This window comes from Epinephelus moara, chromosome 8, assembly GCF_006386435.1.
Source record: "Epinephelus moara isolate mb chromosome 8, YSFRI_EMoa_1.0, whole genome shotgun sequence".
NCBI lineage: Eukaryota > Metazoa > Chordata > Actinopteri > Perciformes > Serranidae > Epinephelus > Epinephelus moara.
In genome coordinates this window covers 38,510,099-38,525,113 of record NC_065513.1, presented here as the reverse complement: position 1 = coordinate 38,525,113, position 15,015 = coordinate 38,510,099, and the positions used below count along the sequence as shown (strand labels likewise).

Sequence of the window (15,015 nt, the reverse complement as noted above, 5' to 3'; positions counted from 1 at the left end):
TGGTATGACTAAGTCATGGTATGGTATGCTGTACATAATCACGGAAACTGTCAGTGTGTCATTCTGTCAGTCAGTCATTCTGTCTGTCCCACGTTTTCCTACTCACTGACGTGGTCAATCTATGTGAAACTGCACATAGGCATTGAGGATTGGTATAGGTAGAAGGTGACAAATCTACCAATGGGTATGGACTAGTTGCTATTATTATCATTATCATTATTATAGCTTTTAAATCTACTTTACCGTATTTGTCATCATTTTTATTCCTGTTTTGCTTTTTTAATATCTTCAAGTTTTTATTTCACTCTTTTACTATTTCTACTACTGTCATTATAGCTTTAAAATCTATTTTATTACATTTTCATTATTTTTATTGTCTTGCGTGCACTGGTCTCATATTGTTAAATTGCTTTGTCTTTTTTGTTGTTTTTATGATCTCATTTGTTTGTCTTTTTATCAGCTTGTTCGTCATGAGTGCCGCACTTTGATGTGCCCTAACCTGGATGAATACATAATAAAGTTTGATTGATTGATTGATGAGGAGGAACTTGAGGAGTAAGAGGCAAAGTATTCATTAAAATGGCTCCCATCAAGGCTGAGACATAATTTGCTGGATAAATATCAGAAGAAAACAAAATCCCTCGCAGTGGTGAAGTGCATTATCTTTCCAGAGGGTTGAATGGATTGCAGCCCACAATGCGAGTGCTTTGTTCAAAACTCAGCCCCTCAGGCACATCAGGCTCTCTGCTCATTAACTTCAACTTCCCAACACACAGCTACGAATGAAAAAGGGCGAGTTTGAGGATTTCCTCCACATTAGTTTACTGTGCATAGTAAAAAGAACATTTAACACAGTGGCCCTGGGCATTAATTTAAGCCTCTGCTGTGTTCAGTGTGACTACAAAAAGAAGTGCACCCCTAAGTAATGATGAAAAACAAGTGTTATGCAAAAAAAAAAAAAAAGTCCACTCTAAATTCTAATCCTTTAACACCCACAGTTGTAAATTATCATGAAAAAGAAAATACTAATTAGGTGAAATGTGAAATTGGGAATTACAACATAGAGTTTTCCCTGAATTCTACAAAAGACAAATATATGTGTGTGCTTTCACCTAACATGTTTAAAGATGCTGAAGAAAACCCAGGAGCATTAACCCAATTATATTGTTTTTTTTTTTTTTGTGGGGTTGAAACTCCAAACAACTGCACCCTGGTCCACTATGGAGAGGCTGTCCCCTGCTGCTTCCAAATGAAGGTCGGAGGGGTTTGTGTTTGTTTGATTTGAAGGGATTAGTGGTGAGAAAAACAGCGAGGGGAAATCACACATTTCGCATTTAAATGAATGATTGAAGAGATCCCACTATTTTCATCTCATGCTTTTGAAATAACCAACAGATGGTGGAGAATAATGACATCAAAGGATTGTTGTTAAGACGATTTTGACCAAACACGGATCACCTTTAAAAACTTTAATAAAGTTTTGTAACAATTAATTGTGTCCTTCATTTTTTTTTTTAACTTGTTTCAGCTGAAAAGTTTTGCTAATTTTGTGCACTCCAAACAGCAGAAAGCAGCAGCTGACCATACTGACCAGAATCATTCTTTTTGACAACTTTTTTGTGGAGTGACATTGTATACAGGAACTCAACTGGAGTGAGGAAAAAGTGTAACAAAGGCTCCTACTAAAGTGTGGATACCCGACCCGAGCCCAACACACCCGACAGGTGGGGTTCAGACAACTATCTACAAATGATGTTCGGGTTCAGATCAGGTTTGACCTAAAAAGGATGGACCTACTGTCTGTGTTGGGCTACTTCCTTTTCAGTGCTAAGGTTTGATATTTATGTGACAAAACACACACAACAGGATAATGCAGACAGAGAATATTTATGTGAGTTAAAGGTAGCTAGCTAACAATGGAGGACGTCAAACAGAATTAGTCATCACCAAATGTTACCCAAAGCTTGGAGTACTTGCTCAAGACATTCTGGCCTTTCTAGCTAGCAGCAGCAGCAGCAAATGGAAGTTTACCTTTGCTAGAAGTAGCGTTGAACAGAGGAGGACAGCGCTGAAGCCATCTACGGTGGATGCTATCACCGTCCTCCATGATAACTCAAAATAAACCTTAGTGGTTGGATTATGGAAATAGTTTAGCTAACAGTGGTTACAGTTCACGAAGAGTTTGTGGAGAAGACTTGACGTATGCCAATAGTAAGATTGAAGAAGAGTGTGTGATCACAGTATACAGGGAAGCAGTAACAACGGTACCTACAACAGTGTTACAGGGACAAACTGCTTCAGTAACTTTACATTAATTGTATCAGGCTCAGGTCGGGTTCAGACATAAAAAACAGAATCCACGTTGGGTTCGGGTCAGACTCCAACAAAAATATGCGGCCCAAACTGTGCTGAAGCTCCTACAGAGTGTTGCCTTACGAGTTGCTTGACGAAATAATGTTGCTGGGCTAGCAGGTTTCTGTGTCTGTTTAACACGATGCCTTTCAGAGCAAGTCAGCACTAAAAGTGTTTGGGGAGCAAAGTTAAACCTGCAGGAGTTTTTAAATGGCTCATGTAACATGTTTTGCTTCCACAAAAGAAAAACTGTTACGAGTAGAATCAGGTTTAAAGTGTCTTCTGATGTCTTTCCTGCAAAAACAGATTGGCAACCAAATCACCCATCAAGCAGCCAAGAACTAACATACCAACGTACAAACAGACATCAATGCTAACAGTCAGAGAAAACAATACTGACCAGTGAGAAAGGACCTGTCACAGAAGGACAAGCTACAGAAATATAGCAGGGATTGTTTGATATCTATGAGAAAAAAAAGCTTTAAAAATGAGGACTCTCTTCCCCTTGGAATAATGGTACCTCAGGCAAACTGTTTCATGTTAGAAAATACTTTTTCCCAAAAGCAGTTGCTGGGGAAAAGCGGAAGGGTCATTAGTGTCCGCTATTTCTATGATGGGATGCATCGCGGGAGTTGTTGAGTTTTTGCATTTTATAATTTGATACTAAAAGATAGCAATGGTGGGTCCACCATCGTCTGAGCAGAGCAGTAGCTCCCTACTGCTTTAGAGACAGTTTGTGTTTGCTGCTAACTTTGACTCAACACTCCCTGCAGAGACGAGTGTGCACGCCTACAACTTGAGTTTAATTTGAGCAAACACGTCCATCAGTGTCTTAATCAAGGGTGGGACTCCTGACTCCCTTGTTTTCCATTACAACTCTGTTTTGTGATTTAGGCTAATAAGGTTGGTGTACTTCAATCTGAAATAATTTCCTGGGGTAATATTAAAAACCGTGTTTATCGGTGTCTCACTAGAAATATTTTAGTGTGTCACAGCGCTACAAGATAAGAGCCGTGATGGATGTAACTTACGAGAGAGGAACAATGATCAGAAAGGGACCGTTGATCCTCTTGTGCTCCATCAGGTAGGTGATTAGGGCAATGGTTTGGATGGTTTTGCCGAGGCCCATTTCATCAGCCAGGATGCCGTTTAGATTGTTGTTGTACAGGGACACCATCCACTCCAGCCCCTGGATCTAAGTAACACACAGAGATAAAGGCATGCCTGAAAAGATAGCTGCAGAGAAAACATCATTTACCTTCTCCTGCAGCACATACATGATTAGAAACCCATGAAGAGATAAAGACAGAGAACGATTTGGGAAGTGTTCAAGGATATTATCAAGGGAAGCAAAATGTGAGTGAGTTAGAGAGCACTGCACACTAATACCGTCGTTTGTCAGGAAGGCATTAAAGTATAAAAAAGTAGATAACGTCTGAACGTAATGTGTATGGTTGCTATTGCAATCACTGTCACTGGCTAACTGCTGTATAATCCTCTGTATAAACAACCCGACTTGCTGCAGATTGCAGTCACTGAGGGGTGGTTTTGCAGTAACAACAAAACAAGCAGTGGAGTAGTACCAAGCATGGTGAGGAATCTTCTGTGCACTACATCTGTTGCTTTGCTGCTACAGAGGAATTGACAATTGGTGGATTTCACTACAGTATTACCAACTGACAAAATTAACTTGTTAAAGTACTATAACGATGAATGAAAGGAAATATTCTTAAACCTATTTTCTTTACTAAACAGAAAACGCCATCCAATTTTCTCTCACTGACCCGACTAGGACATGCTCAATTGTCTTGTTGACTCATTGTAAAAGACATAATCTTAGTGTTGTTATTCATCCAGTGTTGCCACTAACGTTGGCAAAATATGACTACATCTACTCGCTGTGCAAAGATGTCACTCTGATCACTTAAAAGGCAGCGGTAAACCAAAACGTAGTTCTCAAACTAACGAGCGTAACACACTTTAGAGCCCCACTGACGTGTACTGTCACCATAACAACTGACAACAATCTCCATTTTCTGCTGAACCAATCAAATGACCATGGAAAACAGTTCAGTGCTTTCTTACTTTTCTCACTTTCTCACAAACAGCAAATCGTCACGACTGACAGGCTAAAAACGGAGGCCGTTTGGCCTTTGAAAAATTACATTTGATCATCAAAATATGAAAAACAAATCTGCAGTCATCTACTTCAGTTGAATAATCATTCCAGCTCTCTCAGAAGATAATTAAAAGTGGGCTTTTAATGTGCTTCTTCTGTCATTCTACATGTCCTAGTATAAAACCTTTGCATGCATCTCACAAAGTAATTTAATGCTTTTCATGGCTGTTATGCAAATGTGCTTTGCCACTTTGGTATTTTATAACCCAAGCGATTCAAGCGTGGTGGCAAAATATCAACTGTGTCACCCGCTGTGTGCCTCGCCTGTGGCTTCCACAAAACAATCAGCAAAAGACAATACAGAGAAACAAGAAAAGGCACCAAGGCACTGACAGCAGAGAAGGTGACTGCCAACTAATTACCGACTGCAAGTTAGTTAAAGAACTGCCGGACAGCAGAGCTAATTCCACAGAAAAAAGGGCTGGTAGGGGGTAAAATTAATAAGAAATAGGGCCTACATGTGACACTTCTCTAAAATAAATCCAAGCTTGTTGCACAGACTGCTGTTGGTACAGCAGACCATTGATCCAATTATTGTACAGCTGACATCTCTCCAATTTCCCCAAGGAGCTGCCACAATATCTCATTTTAAGTCTGGCACATCATAAATCAGAGGAGTGCTAGGACTGCAATCTGACTCAGAAGAAAAGAACTTTTAGCTGCGTCCAACTGTCAGCTCTGTATCTCTCATCATAAACTATCTTTCACTGTCGTCGATACAGCAAAGACGAGATTATAGTGTCACACTAGAAAACAATGTGGTAGCATCATTACAAGCAAACAGCTCTCTATAAAGGTAACCACGGGGATTCAGCATTTAGTTACCAAGCAGCAGATATATTTGGTATGTCTGTACATACATACTTACCTGGCTCCAGCTTCTAAAATAGTATAAGAGGCATTCAAAGATGTCACACTGGGCGTTGGGAAGGATTAAGGGAGATGTTTGTGACATTCAGAACATTAATAAAGCAGCAAAACACTATTTGCTATGTAAAGATATATTGGAGTAATGGCATTCTGAGTAGAGAATAAAGTATACAAAACAAAGAAGACACACTGGCAAAAGCATGCACAGATAACTTTGTCTGGATGGACGACGAGGTGGAGTTGCTACAGTAACAGATCTACACTTCACTTCAAATCAACAGGGTGAGCAGCACAAACAGAGCTCGGCATTGTTGTTGTGACGGTTGACATGCCTAGTGACTGGAACCGCAATGCACATGTGCGAAAAGTCTCTGTTTTCAGAGGAACTGCATATTGCAAGTTTACATGACAACAGAGATGCTGCCGTGATGGGCCAAAACGCAACTAAAGTTTACCGTTTTCAGTTGAAATCGTTGTCGTATAAAAGGGGCCTAACACCGTTAACTCTGTCACTAGACTGAGTTTTCACTCACTGTAATGTTTCCTCCTGTCTGCACTGACCATGACAAGATCCTTTTCAAAACTTATTCCAGTATAAAACACAGGAGAACAAAATGTAAACCTAAGTTTGAATAGATAATGAAAATAATCATTAGTTGCAGCTCTGTGCTGAAGTATTCTTCATGTCTTGAAACATAAGGGTGTAATCTGCCGAAGCCTAAGTTAATAAGAGATTCTCACTTACTTGCTACTTATCCTGACTATATACTGTCAATGACCGTTTCACATGGAACATCCTCATTAAACATAATATTATTAATTCATTAGAAAAGTCCACAACAGCACATACTGTGCAAGTTCAAACACAGCAAATAAATATTTAAACACACAAAGCTAATCAAGACAAACCAGACTGTCTGGTGGTGGAGGCGCTGGGCTATTCAGCAGCCAGGACCAAGACAAGCTGTCCAAGAACAGTTGGGAAGCCCCGTTTGCTCAAGCCAAAAGTAGAGCTCACAAATTTCCTTCTGCTGAGGTCAAACAAAATTTAACTACACCAACAACATCTTGGATTTCCCTACTGGTGGAAGAAACGCTTCCAAAACCCCAGAACACAGTCTGATTGTTGCATGATGCACACAATCTTCTCTAAAACTTGTATGTATTTATATACTGCCATTTCATGAACAGAAACTGGATTGCTTTTGTTTGTTTCTTAAATGACTGTTGTGTGTAAAATGCAGCTGCCACTTTTAAAACCGTCCTTGGTGATCAGTTAAAGGAAAAAGCATAATCCAAGATTTGAGAGAAAGCTCCACAATGCATTCATGACTCATGTTTGCTGAGAAAAAAAACCAAGCCAGAATAAAAATAATGAAAAATGATAGGTGAAAATAAAATGTTAATTTATTTGCTTCTTGTACTAAAAAGGTTGTTTGGCAGAAAGGTGATAAACTTTCAATTTGAAACTCATTTAAAATACACTGTGGGAAAAAAAAACATCATCAGTATAAAATGACTGCAACAAATGTTCCACAGTGAGCAATAAAAACAGCAAAACCTGTCGACAGAATAAGAGGGAATGTTAGTACGTGTGCGTACCTGGTAATGTTTGAGAGTGCCGTTGATCAGCAGCGACGACTGCTTCTCCACCCTCTCAATGACAGCATGGGCCACACCATAGTAAGACTGGGAGCTGGTTTGTCCAGTGGGAACACTGTACTCATCATCCACATCTTGCTTGGCTGTCCTGATTGTGTGTGATGTAAAAGAAAAGAGTGTTTGAAACCCTTCTTACTTGATTTTAATGATCAGTTTCAAGGCGTCGCGGCCAGGTCTAACACCCTGAGTTCAGCTGGAGTTCAGTGAGAGCTCTTCACTTAAATCCCCTCTGGAGGAGTCAAGACTCAGTACAAAGTCTGACAAAGTTTTATTTATTCATGTTTTATTTCATTTTTTGTGTCTAAAATTTTGACTGACTTAACCCCATGTGAGGCTCCTGCTAAGAGAACCAGAGGGAGATTCTTTTTTTTGTTTCAAGTCCAAAAAACTGTTTTCAACTTTTAATGTTTGAAGGAGATGTCTAAGTTTTTTGAAATTGGGTTGTACGAAGTTAGTTTGTTTGTGTTATTGTGTGACATCGGTGAATTTGAACTAACCCTTTTAAACAACAGTCACACAATACAACAAACAAACTGATCAAGGCAGTCGTAGCCCTGCAACTCCTGTGTTCCACGAGGTAAAATTACCGTTTAGACTGAACTGCATAGTTGAGGCCAGCTAGCCTGGAAATCCAGACTCAAATCTAGAAAGATTTTGAGTCTGGCCCTCACTGATAGACTCTCCCTACCCAAGGGGCGGCACTAACTGAGGCATATTAAATGCCGCCACACGCAATTGGATAGCACGATAGCCAATCAGAGCAAAAAACAAGGTGACGTATTCATTGCCCTAAGCCCCATTTGTTTGTCGACCAGTGGGGCTAACTGATATATTATACTTTTGCCGTAACCTGTCGGTAAAACAGCAAAAACGTCCTTCCTGGAAGCGAAGGCTTGTAGGGCAGTCTTCTGTTCCTCTCTCAAGGAAAAAGATAAGTGTAGTTGGCTTAGCGTTTCTTCCAAAGCTAAATTGAATGGACGCGGCCCTTTGGCAGCTGCCATCTTGGCTGTTTACTTTTCGACTCCTACAGCGCAGCGCTGTCGTCATCATGTTGCACCCGCCCAGAGCCTGCCTCTGTCAGATAGACTGATCTGATTGGTCCGATTTGCAACCAACGGGCTCTGCTCGTCAGGGCCAGATTCCCGTGCAGTGCAAATTCGAATTTGCTAGGGGCGGGGAATCTGGATTTCCAGGTTAGAGGCCAGCCTCTGTATACACGAAAGTCAGTGGGTGAGTGAGTGATGAAGTTGCACCACTGGTCAGAGTGACTGATGACGGCTGGGTAAATGCCGGCCACTTCCTGTTTCAAATCAAGATACTATCTGTGCGTTCCAATACCCATACTACCATACTACATAGTATGCCAGAAAAATATTTAGTGTGTCCTGGTACGTAGTATGTCAAATGCAGTATGCTAAAAAATACCAGGGTGTTTTACTACATCCAGTCCGATTTTGCAGTATACAAGCCAGCGTGCTTTTCTGGCTAATCTGACCCATATTCCTCTGCACAGCAGACAACACCCCACATCAGCTGAGCTGCAAACAGATGATAGTTTGACAGCTTGCTGACAGCAGCTTGACAGCTGACTGACAGCTGTCAGATGTTAAACTACATACTACATACATTGCAAAGTAACATCAGAGCTGTCTGGGTTCATCTCTGTCTCTGGCAAACTTGATGAGAGGCATTTATTGTATCTCCAAGGTAACGGATATATAAGTAAGAGGGTCAAAGTTCAAGGCGTGACATTATGTGACAGTAGTGTGTACCGATTGTGTGCATACTGCAAGCAACAGAACGTACTTTTTAAGGACAGCTGCAGTATCTACTAAAAGTAAAAGTCTACTTTTACAGTTACTCTGTTTCAAATTAAAAGTCCTCGTTTCAGATTAAAAGCCATCTTGCATTTTATACATGGTCCAGCCATGCAATTAGTTTTGACCTAGTCTTGTTATCAAAAGAGTCTGGCTTTGAAGAGACCAAAGATAAGGGCTTCAAATCTCCACCAGAAAGTGCTGTCTGACGGGCAAGGTAAAGTTGTGAAAATATTCTACATATAGCATCCACTGAAACTGATACTGATTCTTTTAGGCAGCTAAAACATGTTTTACTGCTGCCTCCATCCACAGCACTACATTACACTGAGATCATGTGAGGTATAATACATATGATACATTACTCGATAATATCCTTCGCAGCCGCCCCAGGCACTTCATCTTCATTGGGATCGATTATCTTCTTCTCCTCTGTTTCTGGCTTGGCCCCCTCCTCTTCCTCCTTACAAGGCAAAGTTGATGACACATGACTGAGAGCATGCTCAACATAACAATAACAGCACAAGTAGCTCTGATGATAACATTACTGAAGTGCATACAGCTACAGCCCCCTGGTGGATTTTGATATGTGTGTTTAGTGTGACTGAGATGCAGCTTCCATCCAGTTTATTAACATTTGCATGATTTGAAGAAGTGCAGGTGAGGTAGGCTGATCTGAAATCCTCCTCTGTGGGAGTTCATTATCGAGAAAGTCACTGACCTCCTCCTCAAACTCTGAGCCGCTCTCCTCACTGTCTGACCGTGGGGCGACCTCATACCTGGTTATTAAAGGAGGGGAAGCAACAGAAAGAAAAAGTACAGTTACTAAATTTGTTTTCTGTCTGTCAAATGTGAAAATAACAAACACATTGAGCAGAATTAACAAGCAGCAGCCCCCAACAACAGACAGAAAGGGGGTTTGGTAATTCATTTGGGATGGCCTCTGGTTGAAGCTCAGCCATGACAAAACTCAAAGCTTCACAATCTTATCCTCATAAACATCTTAAAGATTACAGTATGCATGCAAAAACAACTGCCTATCTAAAAAAAAAGAAAATCAATAAACTGTGAAAATACGCTTGTGGCTGCAGGTACAGGCATCTTATCAAGCCTGAGTGAGCCGTATTAATCGCAATCAAAGGAGCGTGTTATTTTCACACGAGACGATCCACTGTGATGTCTTCTGTGTAGCAAACCTTTTGACTACTTCTTCAAAGAGTTACCTTTTAGATGAGATCCTGATCTCATGACTGTCATCAAAACAGTTCAACAACAATGACCAGCTTATACAAAATGGGATTCGAGCAGTGTGCAGCTGAATCTGGTGATACATCTGGTGCTATAATGTCCCTGTGGTTGGTGTTGTTTTTGGCGGACTGTTTTAATTTTAGTTTTAGTCTAGTCTTTGTGTCAAACTGTCATACTCTTTTTTGTCTAGTCAAGTTTCAGTCAACTAAAAGTCTGAGCATTTTAGTCTTATTTTAGTCAGAATAATCCATGACTATTTTCGTCTCGTTTTAGTCAACGAAAACTGATGACATTTTAGTCTAGTTTTAGTCAATGAAAATTGTATTTTAGTCTCTTTTTAGTAATGCAATTCTATTATACCCAGTCAATATAGTATAAGTACCTAGTATAGTATAACCAAACCAAAATTTCCTTCTCTAAATTAGCTCCTAGTTAGAGCTAAATATATATTTATTTATACAACAGTTAGTTCCGACCGAGTAATTTGATTGGACGAGAGGCATTCTGTGAGTACTGATATAGAGTATAACATCACTGGGACTCGTAACAGTAAAATCACTCCGCTCACAGGTGTTATAAGTAAGGGATAATGTATAATGAGCCGTTGAATACTGGGAAAATAACTCCCGACAGGAGAATAGAACCCCAACGCGCACCCTGCCCTGCCGGCAACGGCTGAATCTCCTTGTCAGGGAAGCGTCCCTAGCAACGCTGGGCTACATAGCAACAGTCATTACACAGTATTATCAGACTGAATGCCACGACTGACCAATCAGAATACAGCATTTAATAGAGCCGTGTAATAAATATAAATACAACCGTTAACTAGCCAACTGTCACACTGGCTACATTGACGCAAACGGACACTATAGCGTTACACCAAGAAGATGGATATTTTCCCCAAAATTACATATGAATTAAATTATGAGAGGTCGTCAGGAGAGGACGAGGAAAAGCAAAGCCAGGACTCTTCTGTGCAGACCTCCAGGTGTGTTTGTGTAACATCAGCCGACCTCGACAAACTGGAGAGGAGCAAAAATGAAGCGAACACGGTCAGGAATTATCAATGATCATCTGATGAGGTACTGATGAGGATGAGGGAGAGTGGAAGCTGAATCCAGCTGTGCCAACATCCAGGTTTGTCAACGTTTCATCAGCCGAACTGGACGAAGTTACACAGTTGCAGATCTATGTAAATACAAAGTAGCTTGTGAGTTCCTGGCGTGTGTGCTGCGTTGCCTGGCAACAGACTGGGGGAACGCGGAGCTACATAACATACTTTTATTTCATTACCTTTTGTTAACATTTCCTTACTCAGCATTGCTGTTTAAGCTGTTGTTGAACTGTTGTATAAAAGCAATATCACATGAGAGCGAGTGATGTTGTACTGTATATCGTCACGGCTGTAATCCGTCTGCGCAGTGTGACGCACAGCCTAGGACACAGAAATACTGCAAAATAATAATAATAATAATAACGCGACTAAACATTATAACGTTATTTCGTCTCATCTCGTTTTGGTCAACGAAAATGAAGAGACATTTTAGCAGAGGTTTTATTTTGTAAACCACATTTAGTCTCGTTTTTATTCGTCAACAATATTGCATTATATATTTAATTATAGTTATGGTCACATGACCACCATTTACGTTGCGTCTCGTCTCGTTTTCGTCATGTGATAAAGGTTCATTGACGACGATATTTAGTCATACTTTTCGTTGACGAAAGCAACACTACCTGTGGTTTGGTTTATGTCTGATAAAGTAGGATTTGCATATCTGAACACAAACTGCAATGGGCACAAATAAACTGAATGATGCCATTGCTCGACATTACGCACTGACAAACCATGACTCTGCAGCATCATTATAGTTCTGAGTAATAGAAAAAAAAATCCCCATCTCGTAGAGGTGGTGAATTTGTTATTGTGTTTTCTAACTGATTATACTTGATGGGTGCAGCACTTTATGAAACAGCTGTGTTCTTTGTGTTTCTGATGTGACTGTGGTGCATGGCATGTGACACTGACAGGAAATCCTTTGGCAAACAACAGCATTTTGTTCCTGTCATCAATAAGACTGATTTGATGTTCAGTAAAACAACTATAGTTTGCATAAACGGTGACAGCCTACATGGCTGCACAGAAAAAAACCCACAGACACTCCGAAAATTCACCCATAAGCATTTTCCAAAAGACAAAAATAACCGCTTTAATATCAGAGGGATGTCAGAGGTTGACAACAGTTCTAGGCAGTAATGTGCCATCTCACCCAGGGTTCATCTCGAGCCAGGCCTCCAGTTGGCTGGATTTGGGAGCATCCGTTCCCTGCAAAACTTTCCCAGTCTCTGTCTGAATCACTTTGACTGGCAGCTCACTCATTTGGCTGCTCTCATCCATGGGCTGCGGGACAAACACAACCACACAGAGGGGAAAAGTGTGACAGATAAAAATTAACTCATGTTGGAGCAATTTAAACAAATGTTAATGTTATGAACTTTTGAACAGAACAAAACCCCTCAATTTTCTAAATACGTTCTCAGGGTGTGGCATAGTTTGTTAAAAATCTGATGATGATGATATAAAGGCACATACACATAAACTGATTTAGATATTGGCAGGTAGATCGACCATAATTAATGGACGAAACGATCAGCAATTGCAATTTTCCCTGCCATTACAGATAAGGGACATTTAGAAAATAAGATCTTAAATCTGCTCCCTTCTGTGAATTTACAGGGGATGTGTATAGGAGAGTGGCATGCTATCCCTTTTTATCTACCATTCCTCAGAGATGCGCTGTGCCATTTAACAAAACCTCACATCTCCCTACTCCATATGCCTCTTCGCCAAACTTTTGCTCTGCATCCCACAAGCCCCACAAACTTCACACACCGGGTCTATCTTTGCCAGATTTCCCTGCATGTGAAGCTTGAAATTAACACGTGAATGTATTTATATGCCTGAAATTATTGAGTTTACTTATAAAAAATACCCCTAATTCCTTATCTCATTTATTATTGACACCGTCTCAACAGCAAAACTAGCTCCTCTTGTTTGTGATTAGAGAAAGACAGATAGAAAATGAGGGGAGCAGTGTGGGAGACGGTCTCTTTGAACCTTAATGATCACAGACAAAGCTATCACCATCTGCTGCCAGAGGCGATAGGATAATCCCTTGACGATCTCTGGTAATGATGACAGTGTGAAAATATGAAAATACAGGCAAATGCCAGTTCCTAATAGATATAAACCTGACCTCAACTGAAAATGGCATCTGTATGCAGATAAAATTGAAATTATCTGCACAATGGCCTGCATTTCTGTCTGTATTGCAATTCAGATCAACAGAACTTGACGTTCTGGTCCTGCTTCACTAACTCATTGTTTTAAATGATACTTGGAGGGATAATAAATCCCAGCTCTAAACCCATCATCACCTCCTTCATTAGAATCCAACATTGTGGGACTTCCACAGACCCCTTTGAACATAAAAAACCATTGGTGCATTAATGAGTGTTTCTGCCAAGATGGGCCATCCAGGCCTCAGCGTATCCATTTCTGACCCGGAGACAAAGGAGGGGAAGCGCAATTAAAAGCTGAGGGAAGCTGAGAGGTAGAGCAAACACTGAAGATTTGCATTTGTTTGTTGCATTATTTATAGGAGGTACGATTTGCTGTGGTTGTACTATCAGTTTGGGTGCAGTTTGCCTCTGAAAGGATAATTACTGTTTAATCGCATGTTTTTCATTTCTGCCACAGCACACTGGGAAGACAGAGGTAAAGTGCAGGTTTGGTTTCACAGCAGCTGTAATACATGTCTCAGGAAAAGCAGCAGAGCAGTGAATATCAGCGTAACAAGATCCGCTTGTAAGTTAAATATCCTCAAACACCACAGGACAAAATTACTATGATTAGTATATCAGGCAGAAATGTTAATTTTAATGACTGATGAATGTTTTTTTGGTCATTGGGGACTTTTTTATCACCTTTTAACCTGATAAGGCGAACTCATTAGCAAACAATTTCTTATTAACATATCCAGCAGCGAAGGAGCAACATTATCATCCATTTGGTGAAGTGTTGTCACCCTGATGAATGTTAGTCCAATACGCTCGCTCTTCTTGCTCTGTTCGTGACTACTACAAACTATTTATCAAATACTTATATTGTATTTTATTCTGTTTAATATATATTATATTTTCTTCCTGTACTTTAAGTTCTGTACTGTTAAATTTTAATATCGTAGAGCCTGTTTCAGGGTGTCTACAGGTATAAAAAAAGCTAAATTTAAGACTTTTTAAGACCCTTTTAATACCCCTTTAAATGAATAAAATAGGGGCATTGCGCGCACACAGGTGTTGCGTCGAAGTCTGGTACCCCGTCAGATAGTGTTTCGCTCCTGTTAAAATTATGTTTCCTATTGCACCAACACCAAAAATTAAATCAGTGATGTGACTAAAACACTTTTAAGACCAATTCAATCTAAATTTTAAGACAATTTAATACTTTTTAAGGCCTTTTATTAGTCAATGTGACATTTTAAGACTTTCTAAGGACCTGCGGCCGCTCTGTGTTTATACCTGGTATTAACATACATTTCGGATGTAGAGTCCACCAAGACGCATTGTGATACGATCATTCAAACCACTTTGCTGAGATGGTCTGGGACACATTCGACAAATATTTATTGTAGTGTAAATGCAAATGCATCTCCAACAGAAACTATGTCATCAATGCAGGACATAGTGGTTAAGAGTTAATGCTCTATTTTACAAAGAGTTGGACTACGTGTTGCGTGACCATCCATTGCTCTACCTTATGAACGGACATGTGTTGAATTCTGCTTACAGTAATATCACCAGCTGCACCAACACAACCGCTTACAT

General features: G+C 40.1%; 1 protein-coding gene across 1 annotated transcript in view; it reads right to left on the bottom strand.

The window, feature by feature from the left end:
- Positions 1-15,015, bottom strand: part of smarca2 (SWI/SNF related, matrix associated, actin dependent regulator of chromatin, subfamily a, member 2) — a 67,661-nt gene that overhangs the window by 38,406 nt on the left and 14,240 nt on the right. Inside the window, exons 12-16 of the mRNA XM_050051808.1 lie at positions 12,399-12,529; positions 9,602-9,659; positions 9,246-9,343; positions 7,004-7,151; positions 3,384-3,547 (exon numbers count right to left, since the gene is read on the bottom strand). Of these exons, the coding sequence (XP_049907765.1) occupies positions 3,384-3,547; positions 7,004-7,151; positions 9,246-9,343; positions 9,602-9,659; positions 12,399-12,529 (599 nt within the window). The remainder of the gene's footprint in view (positions 1-3,383; positions 3,548-7,003; positions 7,152-9,245; positions 9,344-9,601; positions 9,660-12,398; positions 12,530-15,015) is intronic.